Source organism: Cervus elaphus, chromosome 1, assembly GCF_910594005.1.
Source record: "Cervus elaphus chromosome 1, mCerEla1.1, whole genome shotgun sequence".
In the NCBI taxonomy this organism is placed as follows: Eukaryota; Metazoa; Chordata; class Mammalia; order Artiodactyla; family Cervidae; genus Cervus; species Cervus elaphus.
In genome coordinates, this window is record NC_057815.1 from 29861089 (window position 1) to 29878769 (window position 17681).

Genomic DNA, 17681 nt, shown 5'->3' on the forward strand with positions numbered 1-17681 from the left:
GTGAATTTGGTTCATTTTCTATCTGTGGATGTCTTTTGTGTGTGTGTCCAGGTGGTTCAGTGGTAAAGAATCCACCTTCCAACACAGGAGATGCAGTAATGATCCCTGGGTCAGGAAGATTCCCTGAAGTAGGAAATGGCTCCCCACTGCAGTATTCCTGCTGAGATAATCCCATTAACAAAGGAGACTGTCCACGGACTCGCAGGCTACAGTCTGTGGGATCACAAAGAGTTGGCCATGACTGAGCAACTGAGCACACATGCACATGTGTCTGCTGTGTGTCCACATATACAGTATTGTTTCGTGTGTTTGCTATTTTTATTTTGTATAAGTGATTTTATACCAAATATACTAATTTTTATAATTTTTAAATTCAACATTAACAGCTTCAAGATGCATTTATCTATGTACATATATAGCGGGTCATAAAAAATTTTTAATGCATTTCTCTTTTGATGAATATTATTACTGTTTTTTATTGTAAACAATGCTGCATTAAAAATCTTACATGTGTCTTAGTAATTACATGTGAGAATTTATTTAGCTTAGATATTTTGGTCTTGTTTTTTAATGATATAGAAACTATACTTTGTAGTTTATTAGGCAATGTCAAGTTGCTTACCTGTGGATTTTCCTAATTAACACAGTCACTAGCAGAGTAGGAGAGTTTATTTCTCTGTATCCCCAGATATATTTGATAATGTCAAATTTTTAGTTGTTGGTGATTGGATTGGCAAAGTAATTTATCACCTTTATACTTTTGTTAATATTAATGTTGTGTGACTCATGCTTTTTCATTGATTTATTGACTTTTTGTGGGTTTTGACAATTACATTATGTCCTTTGCCCATTTTTTCAGTGTTTTCCTTTATTGATTTGTCAAAGTTCTTTAAATGTTTAAATGTTTGAGATACTAATTCTACATCTATTGTATGATTTGAAATATCTTATCCTAGGCACCACCTCCATTTCAATCTGTTTATGGTGTATTTTTCAGGTGTTTTCAAAATTTAAATGTAGCCTAATTTATCACTATTTTCCTTTATGGTTTGTTTCCTTATCTCTTGTTAAAGTATCCACTTATTTTGGCGTAGCAAAGATTTTGTTTTAGTTTCTCTTTTTCATATTTATTTGTTTCAACCATTTAGAACATTTTTGTTAGAGGTAGGGATATATACTGTCTCCCAAACTGCAGAATATTTTTGAGTACTATGGAAATTTTGCAAAATTGACTATAAAACTCTGGCCATAAAACAAGTTTTAACAAATGTCAAAGTAGGCAGAATGTGTCCTCTGACCACAAAACAATAAAGTTAAAAATTAATATTAAAATGATAGTGAAAGCTCTATATTTTGTAAAATTAAAAATACATTTCTAAATAAAACTTGTAATCATAAAGAAGTAAAAATAAAATTAGAAAATACTTTAAAGTAAATGAAATCCTAAAGAAATGAATATCCTACATTTCAAATCTAGAGGGATACTAGTGAACAGTATTAAAAGGAAGATTTATAGGCTTAAATAAATATCTAAGAAAAGAAAAAGGACTGGAAAATTAAATGAACTCAGCATCCACTGCAGAAAGTCAGAAGTACAGCAAAGAAAGTAGAACAAAGGAAATAGTAAAAATAAGACCAGAAACTGATGAAAGAGAAAACCAATATAAAGAGGATGAACAAAACCAATGGTAGTTTTCTTTGCGAAACGTCTAATAAAACCAACAAACCCCTGGTGAAATGGTAAAGACAAGCAGAAGGCACAAATAATCAACATTAGGAGAGACAAAGAAGTCATCGCTACAGACACTGCAGACATAAAAAGAAAGTAAAGACAGTAAAAACAACTTTAAGCCGACATACTTTAAAATTCAGATGAAAAAACTCCTAGAAAAATATAAATAGCAAAATCGACACAAAAAGCAACAGAATGCTGAGTATATCCATAACCAGCAAAGAAACTGAAGCAGTAATCAAAACTCTTTTCCCAAAGAAAACTCTATAAATGGTTACACCAGCAGCTTTTACCAAATATTCAAAGAAGACATAATTTCAATCTTAGACAAATTTTCCTGAAGAATAGAAAAAGAAAGACTATTTCCCCAAAAATTTTATGATACAAACTGTATGTACATGTCTCCAACAAGAACATTTTGAGAAAGGAAAATAAAAGGCTAATCTCACTGATAAGCATAGATGCAAAAGTCCTAAATACAAACTGAGTAAACTGATCCCTACAATATATTCATCATGACCAAGATGGGTTGATTCCAGGAATGAAAGGTTAGTTGATACTTAAATAAATTAATATAACAACACACACTAAGATTAAAAAATAATCTTACTAGATGCAGAGAAGTATTTGATAAAAATCTGCCATTCATTTAGCAAACTATAAATTGGAGGGAAATTTCTAACTGAATAAAGTACATCTACCCCAAACCTTCAGTAAACATCACACTTAATAATTAAAAGTTCAAAGTTTTCTCCTTCAAAGCAGGAAAAAGACAAGGATGCCTGTGACCACCTGTTTTATTCAGTATGTCCTGGATGTCTTACGCAATGTAAGAAGTCAAGGAAAAAAGGGAAAGGGGGAGGGGGAGAAAAGAAACTATTATTCCTAGAAATGACTGTATGTACAAAATCCAAGAGATCTATGAAAGAACCATCTTAATTAATAAAAGTGCTCAGTCTCTAAATTTAAAACAGCAATATATAAAAAACAATTATCTTTATATATACCAGCAACTAACAATTAGACAACTAAAATTTAAGAAAGATGCCATTTACAATAGCATTAAAAATTAAACAGTATCCAAGGCTAAAGCTAACAAAAATCTGCAAGACTTCTATGAAGATAATATAAATTTACTTAAGGGAACTTAAAGAAGACTTAAATAAATGGAAAAGACATAACTTGATAATAGATTTGAAGACTCAATTTTGTAAACATCAGGTTTTAAACTTATCTATAGATTCAACATTATCCCAATCAAAATCCCAAAAGTATTTTCGTAGAATAAGACAACTTAAATTTTAAGTGCAAAAGACACAGAATAGCAAAGCACTCATAAAAGGACAAGGTGAGAAGACTTGCTTTATCAGATGCTAAGACTCTTCTATTATACCATATACAAAAATGAATTCCTAGTAGAACTGTGAAAGGCCCAACTATAAAACTTTCAGAAGATAATATCTGAGAACATCAATGTAATCTCAAAGTAGGGAAGAATTTTTTTTTTTTTTTTAGTTCTACCACTTTATTGCTCCCAACCCATCTCCCTCCACCCTCGTGCACACACGCTCAGTCATGTAACCCCATGGACTCCAGCCCGCCAGGCTCCTCTGTCCATGGACTTTTCCAGGCAAGAATACTGGAGTGGGTTGCCACTTCCTTCTCCAGGGAAGAAGTTTTTAACCAAGAAATACCATGCACTAAGCAAAAAGGAAAAAAAAATTAATAAAATGAACTGCTCTGGTATTAATTTTTATATATTAAAATATACCAAAAAGCCAAATGCAATAATCATACATGTCTATACACATATTGTTTCTGTGTATCAACGTTGTTAATTTGGAGTTAATTTCCTAGCGGATTTCTGTGATGCAGTAAGATGCCTATATTTGTGTCCTTGTTAATGCTACACTACTTAAAGAATGCATTTGATAATATTGCTACATAAAGCGCCTTGTGAAAAAGAACGAAAAATTTATGTACAACACAAATAAGTGACAGAGAACTGTTGCCCAGAGTATTAAGAAGCCATAGAATCAACAAGAAAAAACATTTCAACCGACTGGACAGATGCCTCCCAAAAGAAATCCAAATGAACAATAAACACATGAAAGGAAATCAGTGCTCAAGGAAGTGTAAATTAAGACCCCAGGAAGATGTCACTATGCACTAACCAGAGGAGGTAAATGGAAAAGCTGGACAGTACCAAGGGTACAGTATCAAGTGGGATTATGAGACAGGGAGAATTCTTACCTTGATGATGGGATATATATATATATATATATATATATGAAAAGTATACACATACAGCTCTGCACATTTCCAACAATGTTCAAGGTGGCATTATTTATAAATACACTGAAGACATAACCATTGAAATAAGTTATAGGATGCATTTTTATGCAGTGAAATTCTATATATTATACCACAGCTACACATAATAGACATTAAGGAACAAAACACCAAAAAACATATACGATTCATTTATATAAAGTTAAAAAATTGGCAAGATTAAATACTATCATTTAAAAATAATACATAGACATTTACTGAAATTTATTCAGGGACTTTATACTTGATTAAATTTTGTACATATTCATTGTTTATCAAAAAGAATGTGTATTCTCTTTTTTGGTTAAAGGATTTTATATACAAATATAAATGCAATATATAAATATATATGCGTATATAAATGCAATAAGCATACATTCTACAATCTTCTGTGTATCAATGTTAATTTGTTAATATCATAGATATCTGTGATGCAATATGATGTTCACATAAGTTTCCTTATTAATGCTAAAGAATACTTTTTATAATTAATATTGGTACATGAAGTTCTTTATTGTTGTTGCTTAGAATTTGCCTGGCATATCTTTTTCTAGCCTTCATTTTCTGTATTTTAGTTGTTTAACTGTTTCTTAATGTTTGTTTTTAATTGTCTAATTAGTAACAGACTGGTTAGCTAGTGAAGCAGCAAAGTGCTCAGATTAAGTAAGAGGTGATTAAACTATAATATGGTCCAGTAATCTAGTCTGGAGCATCAGCAAATTTCATCTTGAGGTTACTGCTGGGAAAGCATCTCTCCAGTATCCAAAGCATCTGCATTTAAAAACAGGATTTTGTTGATAGAAAGTAAGCTTATTTTTCTATTCCTTTCACTTTTCAAAACGGTTTATTTTTTTATTTTTATTATTTTTTCAAAACAGTTTAGAGCAATAACTTTACAAAACCAGTCATTTTCAGATTATTTATATTACTTTATTTTTTAAATGTGATTTTTAAAATTTTTGATATTTTTATTTTTTAAATGTGATTTCTAACTTGTAACCTCTAGGTTTTTTCCTTCATTTTCAAGCAAAAGTTTCACACTTTGTGGGCTGGTAACTTTGTAAATGAGAGGGTTTACTAGAATTGGGGAAGAGGAGGGAAGTTTGACTGAGTTAGATCTGTGATCTAATCAGGGGTGGGCTGACTGAATTAAAATTCTGATAGTACTTATAGAGCCTGTTAATCACTTGATTTTTCATTTAGAGATTCTTTCCTAAAAAGAGCATCTTTCTGGGTCTTGGTGTATCTTCACTTTAAACCTGGATTTCAGACTAGCAGAATAAAAATTACTTTTTTCTCCTTTAAAGTGTAAGGAGGTATAAAGATTAAGGTAATAACTTTTTGCAGCAAAATGTGATATTCTTTTTCCTGTTAAAACTCATTCACTCTCTCTCTCATGCATTCACTCATTCATTCATTTGGAAAACACTTATGTGCACCTATTGGTGCCAGGCACTGCTTTAGGAAATATAGCCAGACACCAGTTTCCAGGAAGGCTGCAGGGATTTAGACCCAGAGAACAAGGGAGAGGATTAGGGTTACCTAACAGTGTGTTCACGTCTTCTAATACACGGAAAGCTCAATGTAAGGACACAGTCAAAAGCAGCTCAGTACATCTGCTGGGGAGAGATGAGGAGTCCTCTGAGAAAAACAGCTTCTATTTTCTCAGGGAAGTCAGATGATTATCCATTCCTGGGAAACAAAATGAGGGAAAGGAGGGTGGAAGAGGTGTGTAGATTAGAAGAAAGGAGAATGTGGCAAATTATGATACTGCAGAGTGGGAAAATAAGCAGTTAGGAGAGTGTAAGAGGACTGCTGGGTAGAATAAAGGGCTCACCTAGATTTCTGTGGAAATGATTTTAAAATGAGGATTCTTAGTTACGTATGCTTTTTGCCAGCTGACTGGGCGAATTAGGTTTTTAAGTTAATCTTACTTTACCTAATATTTTCAAGTCATTTAAATAAAAAAATTTTAGAGTTTTGGCTTTTCACTATTACTTTAAAATTATTAAGCAAACTTTTTAGTTTCTTTTCCTTATTAATACTTGCAGACCATTTAAGCTAAAGCTTTTAATTTTGTGGGCTAATTATATTTTAAGTTGGTGTTAATGAAACTACAGGGGTGGTTATATAATCATGGTTGGAGACCAAAAGGTTATGTGGTTGAATGGGAGATGAATGAATCCAGGTGACTGACTCAGGGCTGATAAGTTGGAACATATTAATAAAAAACTAGAAGGGTTTTCTAATTTGTGTCACCACCTTGCCATTCATGTCATTCCTCCACTTCAGAGTGCGCTAATCATTCATTCATTCAACAGATACTTACTCAGCACCTATTATGTGCCAGGCACTGTTCTATATGCAGAGGATACACCAGTGAACAAGAGACACAAGGTTTCTGCTTCCCTGGAACTTATGTTCTAATACAGGAAGATAGACAATAATGATAAAAATGTTATTAATAATAACAATAATTAACATCTGGTTAGCAAATACTGTCTGCTGAAAATTTTAAGCACTAGTATTAATTCACTTAATTCTTATAATAACATTATGAGGTGGAAACTAGAATTATTCCCATTTAACACAGGAGGAAACTGAGGGCAAAGGGTAAATACCTTGCCTGAAGTTACAGTTAGGAAAAGGCAGATCTAGATTTCAGAACCGAAACAGGCTGACTATAGGTTCCTTCCTCTTAATGACTTTGCTACACTGCCTCTCAGACAAGAAACAAGGAAATAAACCATCAAACAATACATTCAGAAGTGTTTAGTACTATGACAAAATAAAACAGGGTGATGTGATGCTATTTGTGTATTGGCAGGATGGGGGTGTAAAAGTAGATGTCAGGAAACCTGAGGAGGTCGTCTTTGAGTTGAGACTTGGAAGAATGGTAGTACAGCTACACCGAGGCACATACAACAGAGAAAAGCCAGTGCAAAGAAATCTAGTCTGTGAAACAGAAATGCAGAGTTGCCTGTGGCTAGAGTTTAGTGTGTAGCACAATGATTAGAAGTGAAACCAGGGAGATAGGTAGGAACCAAACCCTAAAAACTCTCAGGTCAGGTCACATTAAGAAATTTGATTTTTATTCTAAGTGCAGTGAATTTTTATGCAGGAGAGTAACACTACCTGATTCACGATTTTAAAAGATCCCTCTCATTTTTATATGCAAAGTTAACTGTGGGAGAAAAGTGGGAGCAGGAAGATCATTAGGGGACAATTACAATCCAGGTAGAAAATGACGGTGGCTTGGACTAAGGCAGTGGAATGAAATCTGGGGTATATGCTGAAAGTAGAATAGGGAAGACTTGCAAGTAAACGGGATGAGAAAAGTGAAGGAAAAGGAATTTAAGCAGGAGGCCTGGGATTCTGGTTTGAGTAAGTAGCCTGATGGTAGTCGTGTCCTTTACCGAGACGTGGAAGGTTAGGAGAGTAATACCTTTGTTGAGAAAAATCAAGATTAGCAACTTGAATTTTATGAGGGAAGCATTTTCTAATGCTTTGTTTCATTTAAGGTTCAAAGGGTTCTGGGGGCGTGAGTGGGGGAAGCTTTTTTCTGTTCGATATTATGAGCTCTTTACATTTGAAACTAAGTTGGGGGAGTTGAATTTTCATTTGTTTAACAAATATCTACTGAGCATCTACTGTGGCCAAGGATTATGTGATTAGATACCAAGTTGAATTAGAAAGGCAAACAAAATCCACGCTCCCAGGGGGCTTTTGGTGGGGGAAGGAATTAGGACGATACGTGATGTTTTTATTTTCCTGTTGTTACCTTATGAAAACTTCACCTAACTGCATGAGTAGCCATCTTACAATACTAACTGCATCTAGGGCTCCTGGCAGTTTGGCCCACCGTCCTAAACGTTCAATGTCGGTTAGTATATAAATAAATCTAAATAGTGACACCTCCCCTCCCACTAGAACTTAGGCTTTTTTTAAAAGTAAAAATTTTAACGAACGTTACGAATACAACCTTCGTTGTGAAGACTAATATTTTTGCAGGAATGGTACCTTTATAAAGATCGTGGTTGCCCCCGTACATATTTGTTCTTTCTTCATATCCAATTAAATGCAAATACTACTTTCCGTAGCCCAACTCTCTAGGCTTGCTGGGTCTAGCTCAGGAGAAAGGAAGCAGGAGCCGTTGGATTTTAAACAGTTTGGTGTAATCCTTTTCTATGCTCTCTCGCTAGCCGGGTATTTGGTGTCGGCTACCCGCGGCTCTCCGTTCACGCAGTACCGGAATGAAGGAATCTGAGAGGGAGTCGGGAAAGGAAAAGACGGAAGAGACATTAACTGGCTCTCGAAGGTACAAACCGACGTTCACGGTCTACTCCAAACGACGGATTTCAAATGCCCGCCCCCTAGACAGTTTCAGCCCCGCCCCTTGCGTCGTCACTTCAACTTCCACCTTGGTCTCCGCTGATTGGTCCTTGCCTCCGCCTGCGAAGGGCGGCAGAAGAGTTCGGGGTTTGCTTCCGGGTCTTGGGCTTTTTTTTTTTTTTTTCTTTTTTTTTTGGCCGCGGGTGCGGAGGTTTCTGGGAGCAGAGTCATGATGGCGTCTGTATGAGCTCCGGAGGCAGCGGCGTCGGAGCTCGGCCAAAGTGAGCGGCAAGACGAAAGCGGACTGTGGGTTGGGCCGTAAGGGGCAGTTGGCGGCGGAGGCAGAGAAACCGGTGCGGGCGGTGGAGGCGCCAGAGCTCCAGACAAGGATAGTCGAGTGTGGGTGGGGCCGGAAAGGGACAGTTGCGGGCGGAGGCAGAGAATCCAGTGCGGGCCGAGCAGGCCCCAGAGAGGCTGGACGGGGAAAGCGGCATGTGGGCGGGGCCGGAAGGGGCAGCTGGGGGCGGAGTCAGCTAACACGGTTTAGGCCGCAGAGGCCCCGGAGCCGCCGACAGGGAGAGCCGGCTGTAGGTGGGGCCGGAAGGGGCAGCTGGGGGCGGAGTCAGAGAACCTGTACGGGCGGAGGCGGCGGCGGAGCTGCAGGCGAGCGGTGGCGCTTGGCCCCTAGCGAGCGTGTCCCTGGTCTCCGGCTGGTCGTCGAGAGCGCAGCGCCAAGGCGGCTCTGCAGAGGGCCGCCCCTCGCCCCCTGGGATAGGGGAGAAGAGTCAGCGGGTTCCCTGTGATAGCCTGGAGGTGAACTCCCCGCCCCAGGGATGATTCTCCGTTGGGGGAGGCGGCGGTGCTCCCCTGCGGCCTGCAACCCTGTTTCTGTCTCTCTGGATACATCCCTCTCCCCCCGCCCCCTTTTTTTTTCCGGAAAATCTAGAGAAGTATATCGTTTCCCCCTGACACTTGCTTTTCTGACGCTTGAGGATGTTTCAGTAACCACAAACGGGTCCCTAATTTTTGGTTATCAGAGTTCTTTGAGGGTGGGCTCTTGTGTTTCCAGCATTTCATAAATAGTAACTTGCAAAAGATCTGATTTATATTATGTTGGCTGCTGCTGGAGGAAATTTGATCAACAAAAGATTGTTGGAGATATTTGCCTATGTAACTGTCTTTGAAGTTTAGCACACTTTTTTCTAGAACACTCAGTAACTGTGTCAGTGATTTTTTTTTTAAAGATGTTTTTGTTTTTGTGGTTGGTCACCTGTTCTGTGTGAGGCTTAGATGAAATGGGGGTAAGGAGTCTGGTGGCATGAGGTTGAGTGGAGATGTTTAAAACTCAGACGTGACTGTACTCTATTTTACAAGGGTTTTGATGTGTCAAGTCTCCTGATATAATAATTTTATGAGGAATATCCCCATTCCGCAGATGACAGAAACTTAAACTTGGTGGCTTGCCAGGGGTCACAGATGTTTGAGGGAATGAGCTAGGGCAATTATTTCACAAGGATGGATATTGATTAATGCTTTTCAAGATGAAAGTTTGTTAAAATAACTTGGCACTGTTTTTCTTCAAAGCATAAAAGATGACAACAGCAGCTCGGCCAACTTTTGAACCTGCAAGAGGTGGAAGAGGAAAAGGTGAGGGTGATTTGAGCCAGCTCTCAAAGCAGTATTCAAGCAGAGACCTACCCTCTCATACAAAGATAAAATATAGGTAATGAAGCCTTTTATTTTTTTCTTGTTTCACAAGCAAGACCAAATCTGTTAAATGATATGGTCATCAGATAGCGTGTTTGGGTTATTATCACTCAAGTTATCTATTTTCATAGGGGTAGAATGTAGTAGTGTTTCTGACACCAAAATTATGCTCCATGATTTGAAAGTGCTACCAGATATTCCTTAAGCAGAAATTCCAGTTTACCAGGAATTTCTATATGTAGATTGAACAATGACTAGTAACACATTCTGTCAGGAGGAGTAAGCACTATCAATACTAATCAGTATGAGATTAAAAGTGTTGCTGTAACAAGCCCTGAGTTAACATACTAACAACAAGTGAAGGCGTTTTGATCAGCCTGCTGCCTTACTGTGGGAAAGTGTGTTGATTTAGTTTGAGGTTATTGACATCACAGGATGCCTCTTAGTAACCTTCAGATTAGACTAATGATCTTGTTGATTCCCCTAGTGGAATTTTATGCTTTAGGGACTCAGGATAAAGTTGTGTTTCTTGAATTGTCTTCTATTATTACAGCCATTTGTTTTTTAGAAGTAACTTTGCCTTGTTCTGTTTCTACTTTAGACAGACCACTCAGGATGCCCCTGAAGAGGTTCGAAACCGTGACTTCAGGAGAGAGTTGGAAGAGAGAGAGAGAGCTGCTGCAAGAGAGAAAAACAGAGATCGGCCAACCCGAGGTACCAACACTCCCTTAGACATTTCTCTCATGACATTATGTTGACAAATAGTTTTTCTTTCATGTAGTAATAGGAATAGATTATTATTTTTGTTTGTTTGCTTTTAAAATTGGGTAAGAGCTGTAGCAGTTACTTGAAAGATTGGATTGGATTGATTGGATTAGATTACATTGGGTTGGATTAGAGATGACAATGAAATTGATACCAATTTCATCTTTTTATGCTTCTTATTAGAACTAGGGTATATTTAGCAACCATTCTTTCAATTCAGATTAAGGAGTTTTTGACTACTTACAGCAGCCAGACTTTTTAAGTCCCCATGGTTTCTGTTTATGAAGTTCTTCCATTTTTATTTTTAGCATGTGTAAAACTATATCCTAAATTTCCTGAGGCCACAGTTCCCATACTAAAATCAGTACTTTTGTTAACTCATTCAGCAAGTATTTGTCTAAGACTTATTTGCCTGCCCCTGTTGTTATAATCCCTACTGTCAGGTTTAAGATCTAAGCTCTCTGTGCCCACAAGTCCCTAAAATGTTACTGGAAATTCAGGATTTGATTCAGTGAGCTAACTAATGTTTGTTTTCTCCCAGAACATACAACCTCCTCTTCAGTGTCAAAGAAGCCCCGATTGGACCAGATTCCTGCTGCCAACCTTGATGCAGATGACCCCCTAACAGATGTATGTTTTACTTCTTCCTCTCATCTGCATGTAGTAATTTACTTACCATTTATCTGAAATACTTTTTAATTTACTTTTTTAGCTTTAAGAAGCAATTTGTATTTACTTACTATTATTCAGTTACAGCTCTGACTTCAGTTTATTTTAAAACAAAAAAAGCATTATCTTGTTAATCAGATTTCAAGTTTGATCTCTAGAGAGCCAGAAAGGTGTGCTTCCCTAAAACATAATTCCCTGTATTAAACCATGGAAATGGATAGCTCTGCCTCTTCAGACTGGGCTCTTCATCAGTAGCATCCCCTCCAGTGAACGTAGGGACCTTTCCCTATTCTCAACCAGTGTTGCCTCTTCCACGCGTTCAGTGGGCATAATGGCTCCCTCTGTGTTTAGGGAGGCATGTGATCTAAGTGGAAGGTTTTTAAGGATTGGCACTTTCATTAACATTCAAATTTAGTGGAACCCCACAGACCCACTAAATTTGTGGTTTTCTACATACAGAGAAAAGTCTTAAAGGGTGGCATCTAATTAAGCATATATGTTAGTAATTCTAGAATTGATAGACTAAATTAAAAATTAACATAGTAATTCAGTATAAGAAACTCAGTTTTAAGTGAGATTTAATGATTATTCATTTGAAATTATTTTACTCTGAGAATTTAGCACCCTGTTCTGTACTTCTAATTATTCTTAGACTTCCTAGTTGTTTTGAGCAGTATTAAAGTGTTTTGACCCTCAGGGTCAAAGTATGTAGTTAGTGTGTATCAGTGTAAAGTGTTCCTTCTCCAGTTTTACAATTATTTTCGTGTGTAAATCCTTATTTGATCATGTAAATTTGAAAGATACTATTAGCTGCTATAATGTCTAAAATACATTTTAAGGTACATTTTAGTAAGTAGTCATAAGCTACTTGTGAGGTTTTATTTCACTTTTTGTTTGGTTGCTGATCTAATTTTATTTAGCTACATTTATCTTTCCCACTGGGAAAATTAATCCTGCTCCAAAGATTTGATAAGTGCCATTTTTATGGAAAAAAAATGACTTATGCCTATTTTGTGTCTAACCTCCTTTGCCATCACCATTCTTTTTTAGGAGGAAGACGAAGATGAAGATTTTGAAGAGGAGAGTGATGATGACGACACTGCAGCTCTTCTTGCAGAGCTGGAAAAAATTAAAAAAGAAAGAGCTGAAGAGCAGGCCAGGAAGGTAAAACCAGCATATTAAATGTTTTTACATCTTCTCACATAAATTATAGCAGAAATGTTGTTTAATTCAAGTAGTAGCACCTTCGTAGAAAGCAGTGGCACCCCACTCCAGTACTCTTGCCTCTAAAATCCCATGGATGGCGGAGCCTGGTAGGCTGCAGTCCATGGGGTTGTTAAGAGTCGGATACGACTGAGCAACTTCACTTGCACTTTTCGCTTTCATGCATTGGAAAAGGAAATGGCAACCCACTCCAGTATTTTTGCCTGGAGAATCCCAGGGATTGGGGGAGCCTGGTGGGTTGCCGTCTATGGGGTCGCACAGAGTCGGACACGACTGAAGCGACTCAGCAGTAGCAGTAGTAGCACCTTATGTTAGAAATCATCCTTGCCAGGTCTAGATGTTATAGCACCTGTAGGTCTATAAATCTGGTAATTTCTGTGACATCCTAAGTCTCCTAGTTATGTTAGAAATTCTTTTGAAATGGTTCAAACATGCTTTAGACCTAGTCATTAAATTGTTCTTCACTCATTTATTTGTTCAACAGACATTTAGTCAATGTCTATTAAGTGTCAGAAGAATCAAAGATGACTAGATGTAGTCATTACCTAGGAAGAACCCACAGATATAATGAAACCATCTTTACCTCTGTCCTTGTCTTCTGCCCCAGTCTTCTTTCCAGGCACTTGCTGAGGCCATCTGTCAATAAATTTTATGTAACCTAGTTTCTGAGTCCCCACAGTCTCTCTATTTGGAAGGAAAGAATGTCTAACTCAAAGACAGATAAATTAAATAGGATCCATAGTATGTACATTTATTACATAATTACCCATAGTAGTAACAATAAGAGATAAAACTTAGGAGTCAAGAGTGAGTGAGTGCACTAACCATTTGTAGATCAATGCAAACGGTTTGAACTCTGAACTCTGTTCTAAAGGATATGCAGAACTAGTCAATTTCAGCAGGAGATAGTAGGGTTGGGGGTGCATTTTAGAAAGATTACTCTGGCCAAAGTGTGGAGGATGCAAGAAAGAACTGATTAGAGGGCTGTTTGAATAATCCTCATGTCCTGTTAGGAGAGTCTTGCATGCTCGGAGTTGAATTTGAGAGATGTTAACTATCAGGGAGATAAAGTTGACCAGAGAAAAGTGACAGATTAGCTGTGGCAGCTCCTGGGTCTGTGTGAGTGCCATACACTAATTCAGGGAACGTGGAAGGGTGGGTATGCTTCAGTGCAGAGAAAAGAAATGATGAGTTCTGTTTGGAACATGTTGAATTAGACACACTGTGAGACCCTCAAGTAGATCTATCTGCCTCCACTTTCAACCAGAATAGAGCAAAAATTTTTTTTAAGTGGGCTTCTTTGTAAGATTTTATTTGAACCAAGAATTGTTCTGTTTAGAAAAAGGAAAAAGACTGATATAGGCTATGCTTGGAACCTAGGGAGGTAGAACTCATGTGGGTCAGAAGGGCCAGGGAAGAATTGAGAAAATAGGTAGAATTGGGGATAGGCTTTGAAGACAGTTAGAATTCAGATTGGAAGAGTAAAAACATTAAAGATAACAATTCGTGTCAAAATTTGGCATAGGATAGCAAAACTCCAATAGAACTATAAGACCATTCCTATGCCTGTGCACCACAAGAGGGCAGTTTTTCTATTCCAAATTCTTGTGGCCTTCCTAACAGCTGTGGAAACAGAAAGAGACAATTAAATGCATTTGGAGCATAAACCTTTATTTAAGGAGCATAAGCATTTTAGACAGAAGTTCTTGGCAGTTTTGCAAGATGCATCTGATTTCTTTGTACAAATGTGTGTTGGTGTATTTTGGAGTCAGATGACAGTTTTGTACCTATTTCCCTATCTTGCTTTCTCGTGGCTGGCTTTTGAGGTGATTCAAAACATTTTCAAACCAGTCAGCCTATGTCAGGGACTGGGAAACTTTCTATAAAGGACTAGATAGTAACTATATTAGGCTTGCAGACCACATAGCCTCTGTGTCACAACTTTTCAACTCAGCTAATTGTAGGATAAGCAGCCATAGGAATCATAAATAAATGAATGAGACTGTACCAGTAAAATTTATTTACAAAACAAGATGGTTTGGATTGGAGTAAACCACAGGCTGTCCATCCTGTATACCCATGGTCATGAAACACTGTACCTGGTACTGGAGTATGGAAAGAGTGGCACCTTTTTCCCCAGTGCTGTGTGTGGCAATCAACCAATAACTCTAAAGGAAATAACAGGAAATTGTTCTTGGTAATAACTTGTCACCAGTCCTAGAGATGCAAGTTTACATTGCTACTGAATCGAAAGATTATTTATAATTGGCTATATTAACCCTTCTTTAGAAATTGAGATAAATTGCTTTGCTAAATGTGTCTTTTTGATGTTTAACATGTTCTTAAATGATTAGAATGTTTACTGATATACTCTCTAAGCAATTATGTAACTTTGTATGTAATTCAAGAAAGAAAATATATTTAAATATGCAACTCAAGAATTTCAAAGTCAGAAGGAGACTAATGAATGCTAACAAACTTGAACTATTTATAATGAAAGTGCCAAATTATTTCACTAAATGAGACTTTTTTGGTATATCTTTAAAAACAAAAACAGTGCTATCTTGATGCTTATCCCATCTCTCCCTAAAAATCCTAAGTCTTTTAAAATATGAGTTATGATAATAAGATTGACGCCAGAGTTAATATAAGTAAATGAATCTTTTACTTATGAATTTTCCCATATCATTGACAGGAACAAGAACAAAAGGCTGAAGAAGAAAGGATTCGTATGGAAAACATTCTGAGTGGAAACCCTCTTCTTAATCTCACTGGCCCATCCCAGCCTCAGGCCAACTTCAAAGTTAAAAGAAGGTATTGTACAGTAAATAAGTTGGAGATTTTATGTATATGTATACAGTACAGATTATATATAAAATACAAGTTGTATGTGTAGTTTTTTTATTGTATTAAGCTATATGGTGGTTCTACCTTGTTTGGTGCAGATAGGAATGTTTGGAGGTTGAAACATGTCTTAATGTGCAGATTACATTTGACCTAGCTCTGCTCAGCTTTTCACATTTCTCTGCACTGCACCAGTGATGACTTACAACCCTTTTCAAAGATGCCCATGTTCTTTGCTGATTTTCCACGTGCAGTTTCCTCTGACATGCGTACATCCACACATAAGCACACATTGTATAGGCTTTCATTTGATACATGTTTGTGAGAACCCATATATTGCATATATGAGTTTGTGTTTTATATGCTAGATGATATTTTGAAATAATAGTCTTTATTTTGTCTAAAACATGTATTTAAGCCCATCCCGGGCTGCCTGTTTTTTGTTTGTTTGTTTGTTTCTTTCTTTTTTTTTTTTTAATTTATACATTATGAAAGCCAGCCAAGAGAATCTTAACCAGAGTCCTGCCCTAAGCTCTTCAGCTGCTCTTTCCTTGTGGTTAATGTAGATGTGGGCCAACATATGAGCCTTAATTATTATACCCTAATAGTTTCTTCTTTTGTCCTAAATTGTTAAATGGTAAGAGTATATATAAAATCCTTAAAACCACGTAATGTGACTATAGTGACTTGCCCAGTTATCCTTGAGACCTGTCCATACTAATCAGGGTAGTACCAGGTGCCGACTCTTTGTTTTTGACCTGAAAACATTAAATATGCAGTTTCTGCTTTTTCAACTCAAAGTTTCTTATACTGGAGAAATAATGAGAATGTTGTGTATATTCTAAAATAGGGATTACCCTTCCTGTTACGAAAAAGCAAGCCAACCACCTCTTAAAATTTACTTATTCTTTTGGGTATAATTGCAGCATCGAATGACATGCGTGTTGAGCATGAGGAGGCTTTGCAGTTCACCTGATGTTTTTATCTCTTGATACAGGTGTTGTAAGATTGTTCTATTTTTTTTTCTTTCAGGTGGGATGATGATGTTGTCTTCAAGAACTGTGCAAAAGGTGTAGATGATCAGAAGAAAGACAAAAGATTTGTAAATGATACGCTTCGATCTGAATTTCACAAAAAGTTCATGGAGAAATACATTAAATAGTACAGTTTTATGTGCTGAATTGAAGGCTATAACATGTAAATGATCTGACTTCATTTTGATTTATTTTTCCCTCCCCACCCATGTCTAAATTGTGTATAGGCTTCCCTAATTTTTAGTTCCAAAATATCTTTTCCTTTATTGATTAATTACTTGGTAAGGACTTGGGAATTGGTTTAACCCAGTTTCCATCTCAATATTTCCAGTCATGTGTTTTCTCTTAAATATGGGAAAAGAAACCTGCTTATAATAAATATTTTTAATAATCTAAATAGCCAAATCCGTGTCCCCAACTTGTTTGTTGAAGTATATGCAGCTAATAAAACATTGCATATTTTCTTCTGTGTGTTGTATTTCTTTGCATGTTAGCTTTTTCTCGTCATATCTCAAGTCAGTTAATTCATGTCTCCTGTATCTTTTGAAAAGTGTGATGAAAGATTAAAGGGATTCCATTTTGGACCACTATATTGGTCCAAACACAGAGAGGAGTGTTGTCGAGCAGAAAGCTCCCCAAGTGCGTGTGTGAGGGAGCATGGGGTACGTCTCACTTTGGGGTTGCCCCTTTCTTTTCTCTCAGCCCCAGACAAGAGCTTCTTAAGTGTGCCCAGGAGTGGCATTCACCTGTGTTCTGGATACCTAGCTGCCATGTTTCTCTTGAGTGAGAGTTTGCACAGTGACACTAGATGCAAAGCCTGAGAGAGTAACATCAAACAATATATGAAATAAAACCTTTGGAAACACGAGGATATGGATACGGGAAATAGGAGCATTTACACAGATGGGAAATGAAATTTCCCTAAACCTTGGCTAGGATTTTTATGGTTGTCATTTTATTAGAAAAAGTGAGACTGGAAGTTGAATCTTCTACAGGTAGAGACCCATTCATAGGATTCCTCTATTGTAAATGATGTTAAACTT

The 17681-nt window shown here is 37.0% G+C and overlaps 2 protein-coding genes across 6 annotated transcripts in view; one reads left to right on the plus strand and one right to left on the minus strand.

The window, feature by feature from the left end:
• The window catches only part of LOC122691469 (lysine-specific demethylase 4D-like), a 28400-nt gene extending 20019 nt beyond the window's left edge, over positions 1-8381 (minus strand). The window contains exons 1-3 of one of the 3 annotated variants that reach the window (XR_006340419.1): positions 8084-8381; positions 6393-6486; positions 4252-5755 (exon numbers count right to left, since the gene is read on the minus strand). The gene's annotated coding sequence lies outside the window, so the exon portion shown is untranslated. Of the gene's footprint in view, positions 1-4251; positions 5756-6392 lie in introns of those variants that run through there. The other 2 variants (XM_043898007.1, XR_006340418.1) reach the window with 2 other exon arrangements.
• A 145-nt stretch (positions 8382-8526) lies between these two features.
• On the plus strand, positions 8527-17102 carry CWC15 (CWC15 spliceosome associated protein homolog). 3 transcript variants are annotated; one of them, XM_043898035.1, is made up of 7 exons: positions 8527-8676; positions 9980-10118; positions 10704-10816; positions 11409-11497; positions 12587-12700; positions 15456-15574; positions 16637-17102. In XM_043898035.1, the coding sequence occupies exons 2-7, from the start codon at positions 9988-9990 to the stop codon at positions 16764-16766; spliced, it is 696 nt and encodes a 231-aa protein (XP_043753970.1). In that variant the 5' UTR covers positions 8527-8676; positions 9980-9987; the 3' UTR covers positions 16767-17102. The 3 variants fall into 3 exon arrangements, with proteins under 3 accessions (XP_043753970.1, XP_043753979.1, XP_043753987.1); XM_043898044.1 differs by having other exon boundaries at positions 8589-9208; XM_043898052.1 differs by having other exon boundaries at positions 8611-8748.
• Positions 17103-17681: the final 579 nt, after the last annotated feature.